The sequence below is a fragment of the Meriones unguiculatus genome, chromosome 19 (assembly GCF_030254825.1).
Source record: "Meriones unguiculatus strain TT.TT164.6M chromosome 19, Bangor_MerUng_6.1, whole genome shotgun sequence".
NCBI lineage: Eukaryota > Metazoa > Chordata > Mammalia > Rodentia > Muridae > Meriones > Meriones unguiculatus.
In genome coordinates this window covers 10,106,819-10,128,215 of record NC_083366.1, presented here as the reverse complement: position 1 = coordinate 10,128,215, position 21,397 = coordinate 10,106,819, and the positions used below count along the sequence as shown (strand labels likewise).

The window sequence follows — 21,397 nt, the reverse complement described above, 5'->3', positions numbered from 1 at the left end:
TTATTTAGATCTTCTTGTATCTGTTGAGGCTTGCTTTGTGCCTGAGTACATGGTCAACTTTTGAAAAGGTTCTGTGATGTACTGAAAAGACGGTATAGCCTTTCTAGTTTGGGTGAAAAGTTCTGTAGACATCTATTAAGTTCATTTGATTTAGGTCCTTTGTAACTGTCATTATTTCCCTACTTAGTGTCTGTCTAGATGATCTGTCCTTGGTGAGAGTGGAGTTTTGAAGTCTCCCACTATCAAGGTGTTGGGATCAATGTGTGATTTAAGCTTTAATAATTTTTCATTTACAAATATAGGCGCTCTTGTATTTAGGGCATAGATGTTCAGAATTGTGATGTCCTCCTGGTGGATTTTTTCTTTGATGAGAATTAAGTGCCCCTTCTCATCTTTTTTGATTAATTTGGTTGAAAGTCTATTATATTGGATATCATGAGAACTACCCCAGCTTGTTTTCTGGGTCCATTTGCTTGAAAAACATTTTTCCAACTCTTTACTCTGAGGTAGTGTTTTTCTTTGTTGCAGAGGTGTGTCTTTTGGATGCAGCAGAATGTTGGATCCTGTTTCTTTAACCATTCTGTTAGTCTGTGACTTTTTATTAGAGAGTTGAGTCCATTTATGTTGATAGATAATAGTGACCAATAATGTTAGTTCCTTTTATTGTAGAGTTGGTGGGTAGTACTGTGTTTTTACTCTTGTTTTCTTATAATATTTTGTTGTGAAGTTATCTATAACTTGTGTTTTCTTGGGTATAGTTGTTTTTGTTGGATTGGAGTTTTTACCCATTATCTTCTGTAGGGCTGGTTTGCTGTGTAGATATCATTTAGGTTTAGTTTTGTCATGGAATATTTTGTTTTCTCCATGTATGTTGATTGAAAGTGTTGCTGGGTGTTAATCATCTGGATTGGCATCTGTGGTCTCTTAGAGTCTGCATGACATTTGCCCAGGCCTTTTGGCTTCATAGATATTTTTGAGAAGTCTGGTATGATTCTGATAGGTCTACCTTTATATGTTATTTGGCCTTTTTTCCTTACTGCTTTTAATATTTTTCTTTGTTCTGTAGATTAAGGGTTTGACTATGATGTGACATGAGGAGTTTCTTTTCTGTCTAGTCTATTTGGTGCTCTGTAGGCCTCTTTTATATTAGTGGACATCACTTTGTTTATGTTGGGAAATTTTCTTCTATGATTTTTTGAAAATATTTTCTAGACCCTATAGGCTGAAGCTTCTTTTTCATCTATTCCTTTCATTCTTAGATTTTTCTTTTCATGGCATCCTTGATTTCTTTGATATTTTGTGTTTGGAACTTTATATATATTTTAAGTTTTATATGACAACTAAACTGGACAAATAATAAGGAAGTCCTAACTGACTGTAGAGTATGTGTAATTCTGAAACATCTTCACTACAATTGTTAGCTTTATTGGCAATTCCCTAACAATTAGTAGATGTCTTTATAACTGCCACAACCTTCAAAATGGTAGGAAAAGTATCTTAAACAATAGAAGTAATGAAACATTCAAGAGAACATCTGGTATGCAGTTTGACCTTTTTTAAAATTTTTATTAGTTACATTTTATTAACTCTGTATCCTAACTGTATCCCACTCTCTTATTCCCTCCCATACCCTTCCTCCCTCCCTCATCTCCTTTCCAAGTCCGCTGATTGGGAAGGACTTCTTCCCCTTTCATCTGATCCTGTTTTATCAGGTATCTTTAGGACTGGCCACAAAGTCCTCCTCTATGGTTTAGCAGGATTGCTTCTCCCTTGGGGGGTGGGATGGTCAAAGAGCCTGCCATTGAGTTCTTGTCAGAAACAGTCCCTTTTCCCCTTACTATGAAAAACCAAATGGTTACTGAGCTATCACGGGCTTCATCCGAGCAGAGGTTCTAGGTTATACCCATACATGGTCCTTGGTGGAGTGTCAGTCGCAGAAAAGACCCCTGTGCCCAGATGTATTTAGTCCTTATAGAGCTCCTATCCTTTCCACATCATACAAACTCCCCCTTCTTTCATATGATTCCCTGAACTCTGCCAAAGGTTTGGTTATGAGTCTTAGTATCTACTTTGATACACTGCTAGGTAGAGTCTTTCAGAGGCCCTATACAGTAGGCTCCTGTCCTGTTACTTGTTTTCTCCTACGTCCAATGCACATCCCATTTGTCTTTCTAAGTGAGGATTGATCACCTTATCCTAGGTCCTATTTCTTGTTTATCTTCTTTAAGTGTATAGATTTCATTATCTTTATCCAATCTTATAGGACTATATGAGTGAGTATATAGCATCTGTGTCTTTCTCCTTCTGGGATATCTCACTCAGAATGATCTTTTCTAGATTCCACCATTTGCCTGCAAATTTCATGATTTTCTCATTTTTGATTGCTGAGTAGTATTCCATTGTGTAAAAATACCAAAATTTCTGTACCATTTCCTTCGTTTAAGGACATCTGTGTTGTTTCTAGGTTCTGACTACTACAAATAAAGCTGCTACAAACATGGTTGAGCAAATGTCCTTATTGTGTACTTGAGCAAATTTTGGGTATATGCCTAGGAGTGGTATAGCTGGATTTTGAGGAAGCACTATTCATAATTGTCTGAGAAAGTGCCAGATTGCTTTCCAGAGTGGTTGTACCAGTTTACATTCCCACCAGCAATGGAGGAGGTTTCTGCTTTCTCCACAACCTTTCCAGCATGTGTTGTCACTTGAGTTTTTTTATCTCAGCCAGTCTGATAGGTGTAAGGTGAAATCTCAGGATCGTTTTGATTTGCATCTCTCTGATGGCTAATGATGTTGAGCATCTCTTTAAATGTTTCTCTGCCATTCTGTATTCCTCTACAGAGAATTCTCTGTTTAGCTCTGTACCCCATTTTTAATTGGATTACTCGATTTAACTTCTTTAGTTCTTTTTAACTTCTTTAGTTCTTTTTAACTTCTTTAGTTCTTTATATATTCTGGATATCAGCCCTCTGTCAGATATAGGGTTGGTGAAGATCCTTTCCCAGTCTGTAGGCTGTCGTTTTCTTCTGATGAGAGTGTCTTTTGCTTTACAGAAGTTTTTCAGTTTCATGAGGTCCCATTTATTGATTGTTGCTCTTATAACCTGTGCTGTTCGTGTTCTCTTCAAGAAGTTGTCTCCTGTGCTAAGGAGTTCTAGGCTGTTCCCCACTTTTTCTTCTAACCGAATTAATATGTGGTTTTATGTTGAGGTCTTTGATCCACTTGTACTTCAGTTTTGTACAGGATGATAAATATGGATCTATATTCGTTTTTCTGCATGTAGATATCCAGTTGGACCAGCACCATTTGTTGAAGATGCTATCTTTTTTCCATTGAATTGTTTTGACTTCTTTGTCAAAAATCAAGTATTCATAGGTGTATGGGTTTATTTATGGGTCTTCTATTCGGTTCCATTGATCCTCCTGTCTGTTTCTATGGCAATACCATGCAGTTTTTATTACTATTGCTCTGCAGTACAGCTGGAGATTGGGGATGGATATGCCGCCAGATGATCTGTTGTTGTACAGGATCGTTTTGGAGATTCTAGGTCTTTTGTTTCTCCATATGAAGCTGAGAATATTTCTTTCAAGGTCTGTAAAGAACTGGGGTAGGTATTTTGATAGGAAGTGCATTGAATTTGTAGATTGCTTTTGGCAGGATGGCCATTTTCACTATGTTAATCCTACCAATCCATGAGCATGGGAGATCTTTCCATCTTCTGATATCTTCTTCAATTTCTTTCTTCAGAGACTTAAAGTTTTTTTTTTTTTTTCAAACAGGTCTTTCACTTGCTTTGTTAGAGTCACCCCAAAGTATTTTAAGTTATTAGTGGCTATTGTGAAGGGTGTTGTTTCCCTGATTTCTTTCTCAGCCTTTTTGTTTTTGGTATACAGGAGGGCTTCCAATTTTCTTGAGTTGATTTTGTATCCTACTACTTTGCTGAAGGGTTTTTTTCAGTTGAAGGAGTTCTCTGGTTGAATTTTTGGGGTCGCTCATGTATGCTATCATATCATCTGTGAATAGTGACACTTTGACCTCTTCCTTTCCAATTTGTATCCCCTTGATCTCCTTTAGTTATCTTGTTGCTTTAGCTAGGACTTCAAGTACTATGTTGAAGAGATATGGCGAGAGTGGGCAGCCTTGTCTTGTCCCTGATTTCAGTGGGAGTGATTTAAGTTTCTCTCCATTGAGTTTGATATTGGCTATAGGCTTGCTGTATATTACCTTTACTGCAGTTTGACCTTAATAGAACTTCACCTTTAATTTCTGAAACTTGGTGCATCAATTATTTCAAGTTATTACATATTTTACTTTTACATTTTCAGAATTTCCATGTCTAGATTAAATAAAATTTCTAAACAATTAAAATGATGAATTATAGTTTTATTTTCCTACAATAGCTTTCAAATTGAACTCTGTGTAATAAATTCATTCCTAAGTTTTATACCGTGAAACAAAGATAAAAGAAAAGAAATAGTTAAATTCACTGACTGAAAACACATTTCATGGAGAAAAGCTGTATAACATTAAAATACTTTTTGGTAATAGCTTTAAGGCTATTTAAGGCTAGATTTGTAGAAAATAAATTTACATAAAAAATGGCCACAGCTATATATAACAAATTTAACTATTAAACTTGAACATTGCTGTTAACATATCATTGTAGAGTTTTGGTTATTACATGACACAAAAATATAGCTGTGATTTTTGGAGTACGTTCTTGTTTGTATTACCTTTTTAAGAGTTTCATGCACTATGTTTTGGTCCTATCAATCTCCTCCTGTTCCTCCAAAAGACTCGCCTTTCCCTGCCCACCCAGATTTGCCTTTGTGATGTCAAAATATTCTTGGATATGTGTTCTTCCCTTGAAGAATGCTCCACTTACCAAGGGCTACACTATTAGTGAAGACTGTCTCTTCCTCTCTTAGCAGCCGAACATTGCCAACTGTTGTATGCCTAGGGGTGGGAGTCAATGCCCAACCACCCCTTGCTGGGATTTGGTATCACCTGGCCTCCTGGCATACATTTTGTGCATGCTGTCACAACTGCTACAACGTCACATATTCAGCTCCTTGCTGTGTACAAAAGATAATGTTTTCTTCCACCTTAGGATTTTATACACTTCTGTTCTGTTTTTAACAATGATTTATTGGAGAGGGATGGTTGGATGTGGAGTATTTCCACAACAGTCTATACTAGGTCCAAAACATACATATTATAGCTATCAACTTAATAATGTTGAGGGACTCATGACTGTGGAAATGAGTGGGTCTGACTCTTGCTTGCTCTAGAGGCTCTTTTCCTTCTGTTGGGTTGCCATGTCCAACTTTCACATAATTTTTGTTTCATCTTATTAATTTGTCATGTTTAGTTATCTCCTAAAAGCATGTTCTTTTCTAATGAGAGACAGAAAAGGAGTAGATCCTGAGGGGAGCGGAAGTGGGTGAAATCGGGGGGTTAGAGGGAGTAGAAATTATAATCAGATATATCGTATTAGCTGGGTATGGTGGCACATGCCTTTAATCCCAGCACTTGGAAGACAGAGGAAAGTGGATCTCTGTGAGTTTGAGGCTAGCCTGTGCTACAACGTGAGTTCCAGGACAGTCAGGGCTATACACAGAGAAAACGAGAGAGAGAGAGAGAGAGAGAGAGAGAGAGAGAGAGAGAGAGAGAGAGAGAGAGAATATATTTTAAATTAAGGGGGAAATTATGAAAAAAGATTTAGGGAAAAAAGTGAAGTTGGTTCAAAGGTAGTTTTTCTTTTTTTACTTGAGCTTGAAATTTCTTCCAGGTACCTCCAGTGGGCGCTGTGATTTTGAGTTTGACATTTGTGCCTGGGAGCAGGATCAGGATGAGGACCTTGACTGGAACCTGAAAGCTAGCAACATCCCAGCTACAAGCACAGAGCCAGCTGTAGACCACACCTTGGGGAATTCCTCTGGTCATTACATCATTCTCAGAAGCTTTTTCCCACAGCAGCGCATGAGAACAGCCAGAATATCAAGCCCACTTATAAGCAAGAGAAGCAAAGACTGTAAGGTATGAGTGGCAAATTGAAGGATCTTATAAAAGGTCATATACAGAAAACAGAATGGCTAGGACTAGAGAAGATATATATTTGAACTTATACAGCATAACATATTTGAGAGGAAGAAGAATAAATGGGAACAGTTATCAGAATATTGGAAATTTTTGTTATGAATAATACTACGCACATGCCAGAATTTTGGAAACAGCTGGAAAAATGCCATGGTTAACTATATATGAATAAAAGAAATAAAACACCAGTTTTGTTCCCTCTAGGAGTTTAGTGCTTATAAGAACTATGAATTTCATGACTATCACCAAGAAAAATAAGTAAATAATAGACAACATATAAATAATATACCCAAGGCTTTACAGTAGTTAAAGCTAGATATAAAAGTGATGAAGTCTTTTCAGAGAGGAAAAGAGTAAACTTGGCTCATAAAACAAGAAAGAAAAATTACAGGCAAGAAAAAAAAAAAAAACGACTTCATCCTTAGTTATGAATGTTTGAATGAATGTCTAAGGTGAGTTGGCTACAGATTCAACATAACTAATTTAAGGTACTCACTATAATGTAAGATCTCACATGTGGTTCTCCTGTTACGTTGCTTACAAGAAACTGATAAATAAAAATACCATTTATTAGTACACTGAGTTATGTAATATTATAATAATATGACCACATGAATATGCTGAGTTGCATGGTCCCCAATATTTGAACACTGGAAGTAAATTACATTCAGAGATGTTTGCTGATCACATCAAGGTAGATGAAAATTGCACCATGTAAACTATTAGGATCTTCAAAGTCTGATATTTGCTGTTCCCATGGGCACAGTAGAGGTAGCTGTAACCCTAGGAGAAAGGTCTATGAATCAGCCTCCAGCCGGTGGCCATCACCGTCAGTCTTAATCTTGGCAGAGGATTCATCAAGAAGATTTTCTGTCTCATCATAAGCTGCTTCACAATTGGATTCTCCCAGAGCAATCTCTTCCCTCAGTCCCTCAGCTGGGCAGCAGTTTGTTTTTTTTTTTTTTTTTTTTTTTTTTTTTTTGGAACTGAATGAGTTTTACAGAGAGAACTTGCTCAGAACTTTAGAATGGAAGTGAAGAGTCATACAACAGGATGACACTTTGGATTGGTACCAAAAAGCCTATTCACCACAAACTGAAAACATAAATGAAATGAATTTTAATAGAGCAAGCTGTTACATGGTTTGCTTTCTTACAAAGCACTGACGCTTCCTCAAAATTAAAAGCCAGACACACCAGATTTTTGTATGTGCTAAGCCTGTGTCTATAAATTTAGGTCTATCTATCCCTAGAAAAATTCAAAATTGGAAGTTAGTTTTAGTTTTCTCATCTAATTAAAGAGTAAAGCAAAAATATACAAAGTTATAAATTGATTTCCAAGCTTTTCTATTTTGGCATTTCCTGTGAAATCCTTAAAAATAACTCTTATGTCAGAGTAGGTAAAAATCTTATTCATCGCTATGTCCTCTTCGTCACAAAACTTTAGTTTCCACCATTTAAAGTAAAAGTCTGAGAATATTAAGGAAACCTGGAAGTGTCAGCTTTTTAGGACAAATGGCTTATTTTATCGATATTTATGACATAGGTTGAACACAAGTAGGCAAGAAAAGGTCATACTGAGAATTATTGGGTCTCTAGAATGACAAATATTTATATGAAGTAAGCAAGAATGACCACATATTTAATTAAATTATCTGTGTGGAATATCTTTAACCAAAAAAAAAAAAAAAAGAAAAGAAAAGGAAAAAAATTAAATTGTTTTCATCTTTAATTTATGAAAAACAGGTAGCAGGGAGGATACAGAAACTGATGGGAAAAATTAAATCTCAGATTTTAGATGACAATAACTCCTATTGTAGCCCTGGGGAGAGTTTATCAGTAGTCTCCAAGAAACGAAAGGGAGCGTGTTTGTTTACGTATTAGCCTAATAGCATGACTCAAAAACACCTTAAGATAGATGTGAAATATGTGTTCATAGTTTTGTGTAAATCGGATGAATGAAATGCGGAACACTGGGTGGGGATGCTGATGGCTGCCTGGGCTCCCCTCAGCAGTGAATCACAAGAACCACAAAGCTGGTTCTGAATTCCTAGTATTGATCTGTTCATGCCCGTGATGCTGGTCCAGCCCTTTATAGTCACCATTAAAATAAATAATGCTAGGTAGGTTTTAGTAATTAAACCTACCAATAATTAAAACAAAACAAAACAAACCTTCCTCAGCTGGGAATAATCATGTGACATGCTCTTTTTCTCTTAGTCCAGGCTTTTGTAGCAAACCACTACACATATTAATTAATCATGTCTTTCGTTCTTTAAGCACATTCATTCCATTTTCCTGGAGTATTATATGCACAATTGTTGGTGTTTCAATAGTGTATTCTTCTTGTATAAAGAGTACCTTTTATAATCATTTTCTCTCAGGTACCTGGCAAAATAAAAGCTTTACAAAGCTCTGAATCACTATTGTTTAGAATGTATTTTCTTCTTTTTCCCAGAATCTTCCTTGACTCTCTTCCATTGTGTAGCAATGGCTGATATTCTAGTAAACTCTGTCTCTGACATGTTGGAATATGAATCCATTAATTCAGTTAATAGTTTTATTAATTTTAGAAGCTCCAGAGTGTGTGCTGCTGGTTCCTCTCGCTTGCATCCCAGGTAGAATCTGGGATACTGCAGGGTTTGCTGTACGGAGTCTCATGGCTCTTCCAGAACTAAAAATGTGCTTCCAGCATAAGGATGCAACAGAATAAGGAAAACAGTCCTTTCTGAAAACATGCATTTGAGCCATAATGAGGCCATTCTCATCACATCATCAGTTCATTCATGAAGGCAGAGCCCCTGTGACCCAATCACTTCACAAAGTTCCTGTCTCTCTGCACTTTTGCACTGGAAGTTAATTGACAACCCAGGGACTTTAGAAACAGTACCAAACCTATTACCTTGAGGGGTCTTGCTTTAGAAATATAAAAATAATCTCTTTTCGTTTTTCTACTGAATTTCTATTTAATCTTTATAATACCATCTTCTCTGCGAATAATTCAAGGCTATCTATCCTACCTTCATTCAGAGCTAAAGTGTGCAGAAGTCAATAGAATGTGCACATTTAATTTGCCATCCCGATCTTTTAATAAAGAGGAAGATATTGAAATGTTTTTTTTGAAGTGGAAATAATTATACTCATCACATGTGATTTTCTGTTCTTGCTGCAGATCATCTTTAATTACCATATGTATGGTACTGGCATTAGGGCGCTCCTCCTACTCCAGGTGACGGTCACTAACCACACAAAGGTACTCTTCAACCTCACTGAAGAGCAAGGCAATTTCTGGCAGAGAAAAGAATTATCATTGTCTAGTGATGAAGACTTTCAGCTCAAATTTGAAGGCAGAGTTGGAGAAGGCCACCACGGTAATATCGCACTCGATGACATTGTACTTACAAAGAGCTGTCTCCCATCTCACCGCTCCACAAGGGAAGAATCAGCTCTTCCCCTACCAACAGGTATGTTTCTGTTGAGTTTGCTTTGTGTTTCCATAGGGTGGAGGACAGAAGGCAAGGAAATGGGTGGACATGAAATACACTCTTATTAATTCATTGCTTCGTAATACAAAAATGTTTTAAAACTAAAATGCATCTTACAAGCCTTTACTTAAAAAAAGTGTCTTCCAAATTTTCTGCAAGCTCTGTTATACTTACCAGTTCCCTCTGAATTGTCTACTTAGGCAATTGTGTTTTCAGAAGTCAAATAAAGGAAGACTCTATTGGAAGGAGCCTGATTTCAAATAAGATTCAGTCTTAAGCAGATAGTCATACGTATTCTCGGAAACTGTAAAGAAATTCAAGAGCAGAGGTATTCCGATTGAATTAGACATCATTTGGTTATGTGCCTGATGTGATTCCCAAACACAAAGGCTTATCTTCCAACAAAACTTCCACCAAGTTGAAAACAGTGCAAAGAAATAGTGCCTTCAGTAGACCTAAGAAGCTGAACATCCCAGCTTAACCACAGGGTACACAAAGAAACAGATGCTTCACCTTGTCCTTCACAGCTGAGGGCTCCTGCTTCCGGCACCGAGGCAGTGGCATACCAGGCATTGCTTTCCCAGGCTAGGTTAGTATGGGAAATGTTTGGAATGTTTTCTCCTTAATGTTTCTTACATGCTCTCATCATAAAAAGGGCATAAGATTTCATCACAAATCATGAGCAGTCTGTAATTGCCTATATTTTGTAGATAATGTCCACATGTCCTTTTATCCTGAAATTTCTTGAAGACATTATTGGAAACCATTGAGTTAGCAATTTTCCATATAATATATACAGTTTCAGTGCTGTAAGATGTGAACACCATGAATCTGCACACTAGTGATGTGACATAAAAAGCAGTAAGTAGTTTTTATCTGGTTTTCAGTAGACAGTGTTACATACACATCACCAGCAACAGTCCTAACACTGTATAGAATACACAGAAGAAAACAGAACTGTACCAAGACTAAATCTAGGGGCAAGTATCCTTAGATGGATTATTTGAAATGTCTTTTTGATTCCTCAGTTAATCTATTTCTTGAGCAAAGCACAGCCTTCCTTCATTACTGGAATGCCTGAATGGTGTCTATGCTGATGTTATACAAGCCTTACCTATTAAAACTTAGTGTAATATGATTTCAAAGTATTCAAGGGTAGGAGACCACACATTTTTATTAGCCCATTTTAGCATTTAACCATTAAAAGATATTGGTATATATTGAGACCTTAAATTTATGAAATATTTTAAAAGTCATTTAAAATATTCAAAGAAGTAAACAATAATTACTAAATAATACCAATTATATATTAATTGTGAATTAATGTCAAATGTTAATAATGTTACACTCTTTATTTTTATACCGTTTAATGATGTTAAGATTTGTCATAATTGATGGATCCATTGCTAGAGCACATGTCTTAAAGTGTGAGGGCCTGAGTTTTACCCTAGAAGAAGTGGTGGTATGCACTTGTAATCCTTTGGCGGGCAATTGCAGTGCTGAGAGACAGAAATAGATACATCCATGAGGTTACCTTGTCAGCCAGGTAGGTTGATCAGTGAGTCTCAGGAGCATGATTCACAACCATTTTAGCTCTAGTTCCTGGGTGGTGTGACACACATTTGTGGTCTCTGCAGAATACCAGGCACACATGTGGTGCATGTGTATACACAGTCACATGCTAATGTACCTAAGATAAATATTTTAAAAGTATCTGTGTTCCTCATAACATGTCAATGAGGCAAAGGAAACAGAAATTACAATACTATCTGTTAGTCTGAGAAGACATTTAAATTTTCATGAGTGTGTTAATAAGATACACGAAAGATACCTAAATTGAGATATTTATTAGATATGTGAAAATGTGAAACTACAGTTCTGCTTGTCTGAGGAAATGGCACCTTCAGCTTGAGGCCCATGCAGTACACACAGTAGGATTACATGAGGGGTATGGTACAAAGGGTGGCAGGGCATATAGGATGCGAAAAAGGAGATGGTGTCATGCAAACTGTGGGTGTGGGCTGTGAGTTATTCACCAGGAATGAACAGTCACTTGGGATGCTCAACACCTAAGATATTAATAAAGAAATGAAAAAACTCAGAATTGCTTTGGGTATTATGTTTTTTTAAAAATTCAAACTGAACACATATAGGAATTATATTGAATGTGTTAGAAAATGAACAAATGAGAAAAGACATGGAACATAAAAAGAATATTAATATACTGATGAAAAATTTATTTAATCATATAAAATTATTGAATGTATATCACTGGTATGAATTATTAAGATGACTGGCTACAGTAGAAACCATACCCAAAGGGACATTCTGAAAAGGGAGGTGAAAGAGTGAACATTTTAATACCTTCCAGATTGTGATATTTACATATAAGTGAAGATAAAAATAAATTGGTATGTTATTTACTTTCATGTACTCTATTCATGTACACTTAACTACATTCAGAAATTAGACCAATGCATTCATAAGCACATCCATTGTGAAGAGTGAAAGGATGGATTTGGGAGATTTAAATTACGAAATACTGACTTCATTGTGAGTTTAGAGGATATTTCAGGATTCTGATTTTTAAGAAGAGTTGGCATCTTAACCAAATGAAAATCCAATTGGCTTCCTTTGATCTTAATGATGTTGCATTAAGAGAGTTAAAATAGTTTCATTTCTGGCATTAGATGCTTTGCTTGATGGCATAGGATTCTAGTTGGGGCATTGTCTTCCTCATTATGTGGTGACTCCATTTTAATTCCTCTCATATGCATAGATACATATTTTAGAAGATTCTACAGTAGGAGGTTTCCACATGGTTTTTTTTTCAAAGACCTTCACTGTTAGTTGTCCCGCCCACATTCCCTCCTTTACCCTCTTTCATCTTCCTCCAGTTTAAGCCTCCTAGTCTAGTCTTCGCATTATGTCTCCATAACACTATATCCTCCTTCCCTTCATTGGAAGATCCCCTCTCCCCTGCTGATCACTTACTAGGCACCTACATCAGTAGTTGTGCAGTCTGTGTCACACGCTGAGAGTTTAAGATCTGAGAGCCACATATACGAGAAAACCTATTATATTTGTCTTCCAAGGTGGTGCTTATCTCAGTCAGGATAATTTTTTTTAGCTCCGTTTACATGCAAATTTAAGAATTTCATTTTTCTTAACAGTTAAGTAATATTACATTATGAAAATGAAGACCACATTTTCATTATCATGTAACAGCTCATGGACATCTGAGCTGCTTCTGATTTCTGCCCATTATGAATAAAGCAACAATGAAAATGGAGGAGCAAGCATCTCTATAAGAAGACAGAAAGTTCTTTAGTATATGTCTAAGAGTGTTTGTTATAGCTGGATATTGAGGTAGATCAATTCTCATCTCACAGAGGATTCTCCATAATGGCTGTACCAGGTTAGATTCCCACCAGCAACAAATAAGTGTCTCCTTCCCCATCATCCTTGCCGGAATGTGGTGTAATTTGTTTAATGATCTTCCATTCTGACAGGAGTAAGATGAACTCTCAAAGTAGTTTTGATTTTCATTTCCATGACTAAAAAAAGAAAAAAAGAAAAAAAAAGATAAAGAAGAAAGGAAGGAAGGAACAAAAGGAAGGAAGACAGACAGAAAAAGGTAAAAAAAAAAAAAAGCAAGGAAGTTTGGCTATGAGTCTCAACATCTGCTTCGACACCCTGATGGGTAAAGACTTTCAGAGGCCCTTTGTGGTAGCTCCTGCCTGTTCCCTGTGTTGTTCCACTTCTGATGTCTATACTGTTTGCCCTTCTGAATGAGCATCTTTCCTAGGGTCCTCATTGTTGTTTAGCTTCTTTAGGATTACAGATTTTAATATGGTTATATAGCTAATATCCACTGATAAGTGAATATATACCATGTGTGTCTTTCTGCTTCTGGGTTACCTCACTCAGGATGATTTTTCTAGTTCCATCCATTTGCCTACAAATTTCTTGATTTCCTTATTTTTAATTGCTGAGTAGAATTCCATTGTGTAAATGTTGTAAATGTACCACACACTTTGGGCAGATTACAGGGAATCTTATGGAAGAAGGGGAGATAGAGAGCTCTACCTGGAGGGGACAGGAACTCCACAAGTAGACCAACAGAGCCAAAAAATCTGGGCAACGAGACTGATGAATCAACCAAGGACCATACATGGAGAGGACATGGAACCCCTGCTTAGATGTAGACCATGAGCAGCTTCACTCTCCATGAGGGTTACTCAGTAAGGGGATCAGGGGCAGCCTCTGGGGTGGACTTGGTTGCCTGCTCTTTGATCACCTTCCCCTGGAAAGAGGATCCAGACAGTCCTGATAAGACCTGATGGGCTAGGGTCAGATAGTAGGGGAGGAGGACCTTCCTTATCAGTGGACTAGAAGAGGGGCATGAGGAAAGAGCAGGAAGGAGGGTTGGACAGGTAAAAGATGAGGGGGGGGGGCTACAGCTGGGATATAAATAGGAGCTCCATAAGGACCAAATATATCTGGGCGTAGGGGTCTTTTGTAAGACTGTTTCTCCAACCAAGGACCATGTATGGATATAACCTAGAACCCCTGCTTGGATGTAGCCCATGGTAGCTCAGTATCCAAGTGGGTACCCTAGTAAGGGGAATAGGGACTATTTCTGACATGAACTCAATGGTTGGCTCTTTAACCCCTCGACTCTGTAGGGAGGAGCAGCCCTGCTAGGCCACAGAGGAGGACATTGCAGCCAGTCCTGAAGATACCTGATAGACCAGGGTCAGATGAAAGGGAAGGAGGTCCTCCCCTATCACTGGACTTGGAAAGTGGCAAGGAGGAGATGAGAGAGGGAGGGGTTGGGAGGGAATGAGGGAGGGCGATACAGCTGGGATACAAAGTCAATATACTGTAACTAATATTAAAAAAATTTAAAAAGTAAAAATTGTGAATGAATTTTGATAAATAATGATAATATAATTTTTAAAAATCTGAAAAAGAAATGAAGGAAATAGGAAGGTAGGAAGGTAGGAAGGAAGGAAAGAAGGAAGGAAGGAAGGAAGGAAGGAAGGAAGGAAGGAAGGAAGGAAGGAAGGAAGACAGGAAGAAAGAAAGAAAAAGAAAAGAAAGAAAGAAAGAAAGAAAGAAAGAAAGAAAGAAAGAAAGAAAGAAAGAAAGAGAAAGAAAAATGCTGAGTGGACATGGATGCAATCTTCATTTCCTGGTTTTACTTCTTTTCCTACATCCAGGTCTGAGTACCTTTGTTGACTTCCTTTGATGATGGACTCTTACTTGTAAGCCAATGAACCATTTCCCTCCCCAAACAAAATAATAAAATAAACATTTTTTTTGAAGTAGCACATTTCATTATTAAGATGCAGTTGGACTGAATCTGGAAGCAGTGGTCAAAAACACCAAAGTTTTTATTAGGAAAGTGATATTAAGTTATTGTTGAGAGCTGGATGTAATGGCGCATGCCTTTAATCCCAGCACTTGGGAAGCAGAGGCAGGCAGATCTCTGTGAGTTTGAGGACAGCCTGGTCTACAAAGTGAGTTCCAGGACAGCCAAGGATGCACAGAGAAACCTTGTCTTGAAAAACAAAACGTTCTTATCAAGTCCTTGAAATCATATTTCAGAGGTTTATTTTTGAAAATATATGTATCGTTTTAGATTTAATCACTGTTGCTTTTCCCAAGTAAAATTTTACAATAAGTTCCCTTTAGGATATATATATCACAAACATATTTAGTTTTAAATATGAATATATAACAAAATATGTTTTTGATATACATATAAACAAAATATAAAGTAGATTTAGGTAAATCATATATTTGACATGATAAAAGCTGTTTGTTTTTGTTTTTTCTTTTTCTGCATATTTTTAAAGCCCCTATTTTTTTGTTGATATGGTTATTTACATTAATGCGTAGCAAGCAAAATGCTTACATTTTAGCATATACATGGTTATGAAATGTTGTATCTATCACTCCTTCCCTTGAAATATTTGCCTGTAGTTAAAAATGCTGCTTGCCCCTGATAAGGAAGCAGGCATAGCAGTTCATTCAGAATGTGGGTTGCATATGGCATGGTAATTTCCTGCACACCGAGCATGATGTTTGGTGCAGTGTGACTGTGTCTTGAGATACAGACAGGCCCTTAGATCTTGGCACCGCCAGCTGTAGGAGATGCCAAATCTACTCCACTAATTCTTGCCTTTCTCTTCTGTCAAATGCAGAATTAAAGAAATCCCGAGTAAGCAATGTGAGGAAATAATATAATTTTGAGCAATGCTTGGATGTTAGTGTCTTTTGGTACTTTTCTCTTGTCCACCCCTTTATTTCCATTTTGGAGACCTTATGGAGTTAAACTTTATATGAAAGGATTTTCTTAACTGATTAAAGGACACCTGCCCTTCTTCCTACATTAATAAAAGCAGCTGTCACATTTTGTTCTTTGCAAAGAAATAGTTCTCATAAGCATTCCAAAACATGTGTTTACTAATTGTAGTGGTTTAATTTACTGTCTGTAGTTTAAAATGGGGGGAAAGTCATAATAAAGATTCCGGGCTAGGTCGATAGGATAACCATTCAAGGATGAAAAAGACAGGAAGCAGCACTGAGACTGCAGGATTTAAGCTTGGACACATTTGAAAAGATCCTGGAGATTTATGGAGGTTACTGGCATATGTGGCTGTATATTGTGGGTAGAAAAGAGGAAAACCGCTAATTTCATACATGCAGACACACTGCATTGTGATTTTAGAATTAATATTTGACTGATAGAACACATTGTGGCTTTAACAGCCAAACTTCATTAAATATCTGTATTTTAAATTTTTCTTGTTACTGTCATATTATTTAAACTGCAAAAAAAAAAAAAAAATATATATATATATATATATACATCACCTGAAAGTCACTACTTGGCAATCTTTACTATGCAATAATATAAAGAAAATTTTAATATCCATTGTATTTGTACTTGGTAGGCTGAGGTGTTCTGAAATTTCATGGATGGGAAGGAAGACATTCTTTATGTGTTTTATCATAGCAATTTCACACTATTTAGCAGATACAACCCAGAATTTAGTGTGAAAATATAGGTCAGTTTAGATATTGAAGACTGGACAGTTCTATTGGTTAGCTCTTCACAGAATATGCAAGAGCACACATTTACAAGTCAAAACAATCGGTAACTGGTCTGTTTCTCCTTTACCTTGGATAGCAAAAAGCAATTGAACTGAACGGAATTCAGTACGCTTCTCTTCACTTAGCATAAATTACTGTTTGTCCTGGGAAATTGCTTGAGCAGTTCTTTCAAAAGGACTGTAATTTTGCCATCTTTATTGCCTTTCTAAAGAAAGCTCATTTTAATACATGTATTCACTAGCTACTTTTCAAATGTTTTCAATGACTACAATGGTATATATAAATGCATTACTGTTTTTTAAATGCCTTCGTAATTTAGACAGCATATACAATCCAATAAAGTACAGATCCAGAAACTCAGTGTTTCCTAATATAGAATGTATTTTAATACCTTAGATATTATATTGAATAATCTTGCCAGTGTATATAGTTTAAATTCCATTTATGTTAATACTATAACCAATGTCACATAAATTAAAATTTTGAATATAGCAGTCTACTTGACAAGTGTTCGTATTAAAATTTTGGAGATCATTACAAATCCCAGTAGTACAATTGCTACAGCAAGCTGTTGGGCATTATGAGAAAATAGAGAAAAAAATTCCTGTAGTTTCATGCAGAGCTCAAGCAGTTTCTGTAACCACCTGAGTAACCTATCAGTAGAACCAGGCATACATGCATATCATAGGTACGCATGTGTATGTGTGCAGACATTGCCAACTGGTAGTGTATGGCCTTGAGACTCAGCTAACTTTGCTACAAGCCGTCCATTATAATCCATCATCTTCATGGTCCAAGATAATACAGTGCACCCTCCAGAGAGCAATAGGTGTGAACTAGTTTTTAAAAGCTGATCATCCACGATAAGACATAGCTTCTTAAGCTGTGGATCATAACCCCATATGAGACCATATAAATGAAAGTAGGTGTTGAAGTTGGCAAAAAGAAGTTTCCGAATACACATGACCAAAAGTTAAGTGAACTCGAACACATAAGTGATGTGAGTTGTTTCTGGCAGTTCTTGGCTGTGATCATATAGGACTCCGCCTGCATCTTTGACTCAGAACACATAACAAAAGACAAGTTGCCCTGTGCATATTCTAACAGCATACAGCACCAACAAATGGCCAGAGCCACTTGACTTTATAACCCAAAGTATTGAATGAAACTGGCAGAGATTTCACTGTATGTAAAATGTTTGCAGCTCTTAAAAAGAACAATAGTTTCCATGCACTCTGCCCAACAGTTGGCCATAAGTCTCAGCATCTGCTTTGATAGTCTGCAAGGCAGAGCCTTTCAGAGGCCCTCTGTGGCAGGTTCCTAGCTTGTTTCCTGTTTTCTTCTTCTTCTGATGTCCATCCTTTTTGCCTTTTGGGATGGGGATTGAGCATTTTAGTCAGGGTCCTCCCTCTTGATTAGTTTCTTTAGGTGTACAGATTTTAGTAGATTTATCCTATATTATATGTCTATATGAGTGAGTATATACTGTGAGTGTCTTTCTGCTTCTGGGATGGATCACTCAGGATGATCCTTTCCAGTTCCCACCATTTACCTGCAAATTTCATGATTTCCTTATTTTTCATTGCTGGGTAATATTCCATTGTGTAGATGTACCACAATTTTTGTATCCTTTGGCAGTCCAGTGTCCAAGTGGGTTCCATAGTAATGGGACCAAGGACTGCCTCTGACATGAACTGATTGGCCTGCTATTTGATCACCTCCCCCTGAGAGCTCAGGGGGCAACCTAACCAGGCCACAGAGGAAGACAATGCAGCCACTCCTGATGAGACATGATAGGTTAGGGTCAGATGGAAGGGGAGGAAGACCTACCCTATCAGTGAACTTGGGGAGGGGGATGGGAGGAGATGAAGAAGGGAAGGTGGGATTGGGAGGGGATGTGGGAGGGAGCTACAGCAGGGATACAAAGTGAATACACTGTATTTTATAAAAATATAAATAAATGTTAAAAACATAATATTTATATTATGTATTTTTAGAAAGTACCTTTCTAACCATTGATGACTATAAAATCTAAATATCAAACAACCTTGGAAAATGTTGACAATTTTCTATATTCTGAAGGTATGAAAATTTCAGCCAAGATTCATTTTCTTATGTAAGAATAAATAAGTATATACATCTAGTTAGTGTTAGAATGTGCTTTGTCTTCAAAAACTATATATATATATATATAAAACACCAATAATTGCTATAGAATAAATTTTATGATTTATTATCTGTATATATTTGATTATATACCTATTTTATATACCTATTTTATATTCGTATACTGGAGGCCTACTGATTTTTTGAGTTAATTTTGTATCCAGCTACTTTGCTTAAGATGTTTATCAGCTGAAGGAGTTTTCTGGTTGAAAATTTGGGGTCTAATCTGATTGGCCTGCTCTTTGGTCACCTTCCCCTGAGGGGGAAGCAGCCTTACCAGGCCACAGAAGATGACAATGCAGCCACTCTTGATGTGATCTGATAGACTAAGATCAGAAGGAAGGAGAAGAGGACTTCCCCTATCAGTGGACTTGGGGACGGGCATGTATGAAGAAGGGGGAGGGAGGGTGGGATTGGGAGGGGAGGAGGGAGGGGCTTATGGGGGGATACAAAATGAATAAAGTGTAATTAATAGTTAAAAAAATAAAAATAAAAGTAAAAGAAAGTTTGGGGTCACTCATGATATCATCTGCAAATAATGATACTCTTGACTTCTTCCTTTCTGATTTGTATCCCCTTGCTATTCTTTAGTTGTCTTAATACTCTAGCTAGGTTTTCAAGTACTACGTTGAAGTGATATGGAGAGAGTGGGCAGCCTTGCCTTGTCCGTGATTTCAGTGAGATTTATTTAAGTTTCTCTCCATTTAGTTTGATGTTGGCTATAGGCTTGCTTTATGTTGTCTTTATTATGTTTAGATATGTGCCTTGTATCCCTGATCTCTCCAAGACTTTAAACATGAATGAGTGTTGGATTTTGTCAAATGCTGTTTTGGCATCTAAGGAGATGATCATGTGGTTTTTCTCCTTCAGTTTGTTTATATGGTGGATCACATTGATGGATTTCCGTATGTTGAACCACCCTTGCATGACTGGGATAAAGCCTACTTGGTCATGGCGGGTCATATCTTTCATGTGTTCTTGGATTCCGTTTGCAAGTATTTTATTGAGTATTTTTGCATCAATATTCATAAGAGAGATAGGTCTGAAGTTTTCTTTTTTGTTGGGTCTTTGTGTGGGTTAGATATGAAAATGACTGAGGCTTCATAGAATGAGTTTAGCAACATTCCTTCTGTTTCTATTTTGTGGAATAGTTTGATAGCTCTTCTTTGATGGTCTGGTAGAACTCTGCAATGAAACCATCTGGCCCTGGGCTTTTTTTGGAGGGGAGATTTTTGATGACTGCTTCTATTTCCTTGGGGATATATAGGACTATTTAATATATTTACCTGATCTTGATTTAATTTTGGTAAATAGAATCTATCAAGAATATTGTCCATTTCATTTAGATTTATAAATTTTGTGGCATATAGGCTTTTGTAGTAAGACCTAATGATGATTTGGATTTCCTCAGTGTCTGCCATTATGTCCCCTTCCTCATTTCTGATTTTGCTGATTTGGTTAGTTTCTCTCTGCCTTTTAGTTAGTTTGGCTAAGGGTTTGTCTATCTTGTTGATTTTCTCAAAGAACCAGTTTTTGGTCTCATTGATTCTTTGAATTGTTTTATTTCTAATTTATTGATTTTAGCTCTGAGTTTGCTTATTTCCAATCATCTACTTCTTTTGGGTGTGTCTGCTTCTTTTTTTTTCCCCTAGTGCTTTTAGGTGTACCATTAAGTTGCTTGTATGAGATGTCTCAGACTTCTTTCTGGAGGTACTTAGTGCTATGAACTTTCCTCTTAGCACTGCTTTCATTGTATCCCATAAGTTTGGGTAAGTTGTGTCTTCATTTTCATTGTATTTTAGGCAATCTTGAATTTCTTTTTTCATTTCTTTCCTGACCAGGCTCTCATTGAGTAGAGAGTTGTTTAGTTTCCATGTTTATGTAGACTTTATGTTACTTCTGTTATTGTGGAGTTCTAGTTTTAGGCCATGATGTTCTGATAGGATACAAGAGATATTTTTGATCTTCCTGTATCTTGTGGCTTGCTTTGTGCCTGAGTATATGGTCAACTTTTGAAAAGGTTCCATGATGTACTGTAAAGAAGTTATACCCTTTATAGTTTGGGTGAAAAGTTTTGTAGACATCTATTTGGTCCATTTGATTTAGGAACTCTGTAAGTGACAATATTTCCCTAGTTAGCCTCTGTCTAGATGATCTCTCCCATGGTGAGAGTGGAGTGTTGAAGTTTCCCACTATTTAGGTGTTGGGATCAATGAGTGATTTAAGCTTTAATAATGTTTCATTTACAAATATAGGTGCTCCAGGGATCTTTTCTGAGACTGACACTCCACCAAGGACCATGTATGAATATAACCTAGAACCTTTGCTTGGATGAAGCCAGTGGTAGCTCAGTAACCAATTGGTTTCCCATAGTAAGGGGAACAGGTACTATTTCTGACAGGAACTCAACCAACCCCCAAGGGAGGAGCAGTCCTGCTAGGCCACAGAGGAGGACTTTGCAGCCAGTCCTGAAGATACCTGATAAAACAGGGTCAGATGAAAGAAGAGGAGGTCCTCCCCAAT

General features: G+C 37.0%; 1 protein-coding gene across 1 annotated transcript in view; it reads left to right on the top strand.

The window, feature by feature from the left end:
* The window catches only part of Malrd1 (MAM and LDL receptor class A domain containing 1), a 744,773-nt gene that overhangs the window by 364,068 nt on the left and 359,308 nt on the right, over window positions 1–21,397 (top strand). Inside the window, exons 25-26 of the mRNA XM_060372547.1 lie at window positions 5,792–6,039; window positions 9,271–9,562. Of these exons, the coding sequence (XP_060228530.1) occupies window positions 5,792–6,039; window positions 9,271–9,562 (540 nt within the window). The remainder of the gene's footprint in view (window positions 1–5,791; window positions 6,040–9,270; window positions 9,563–21,397) is intronic.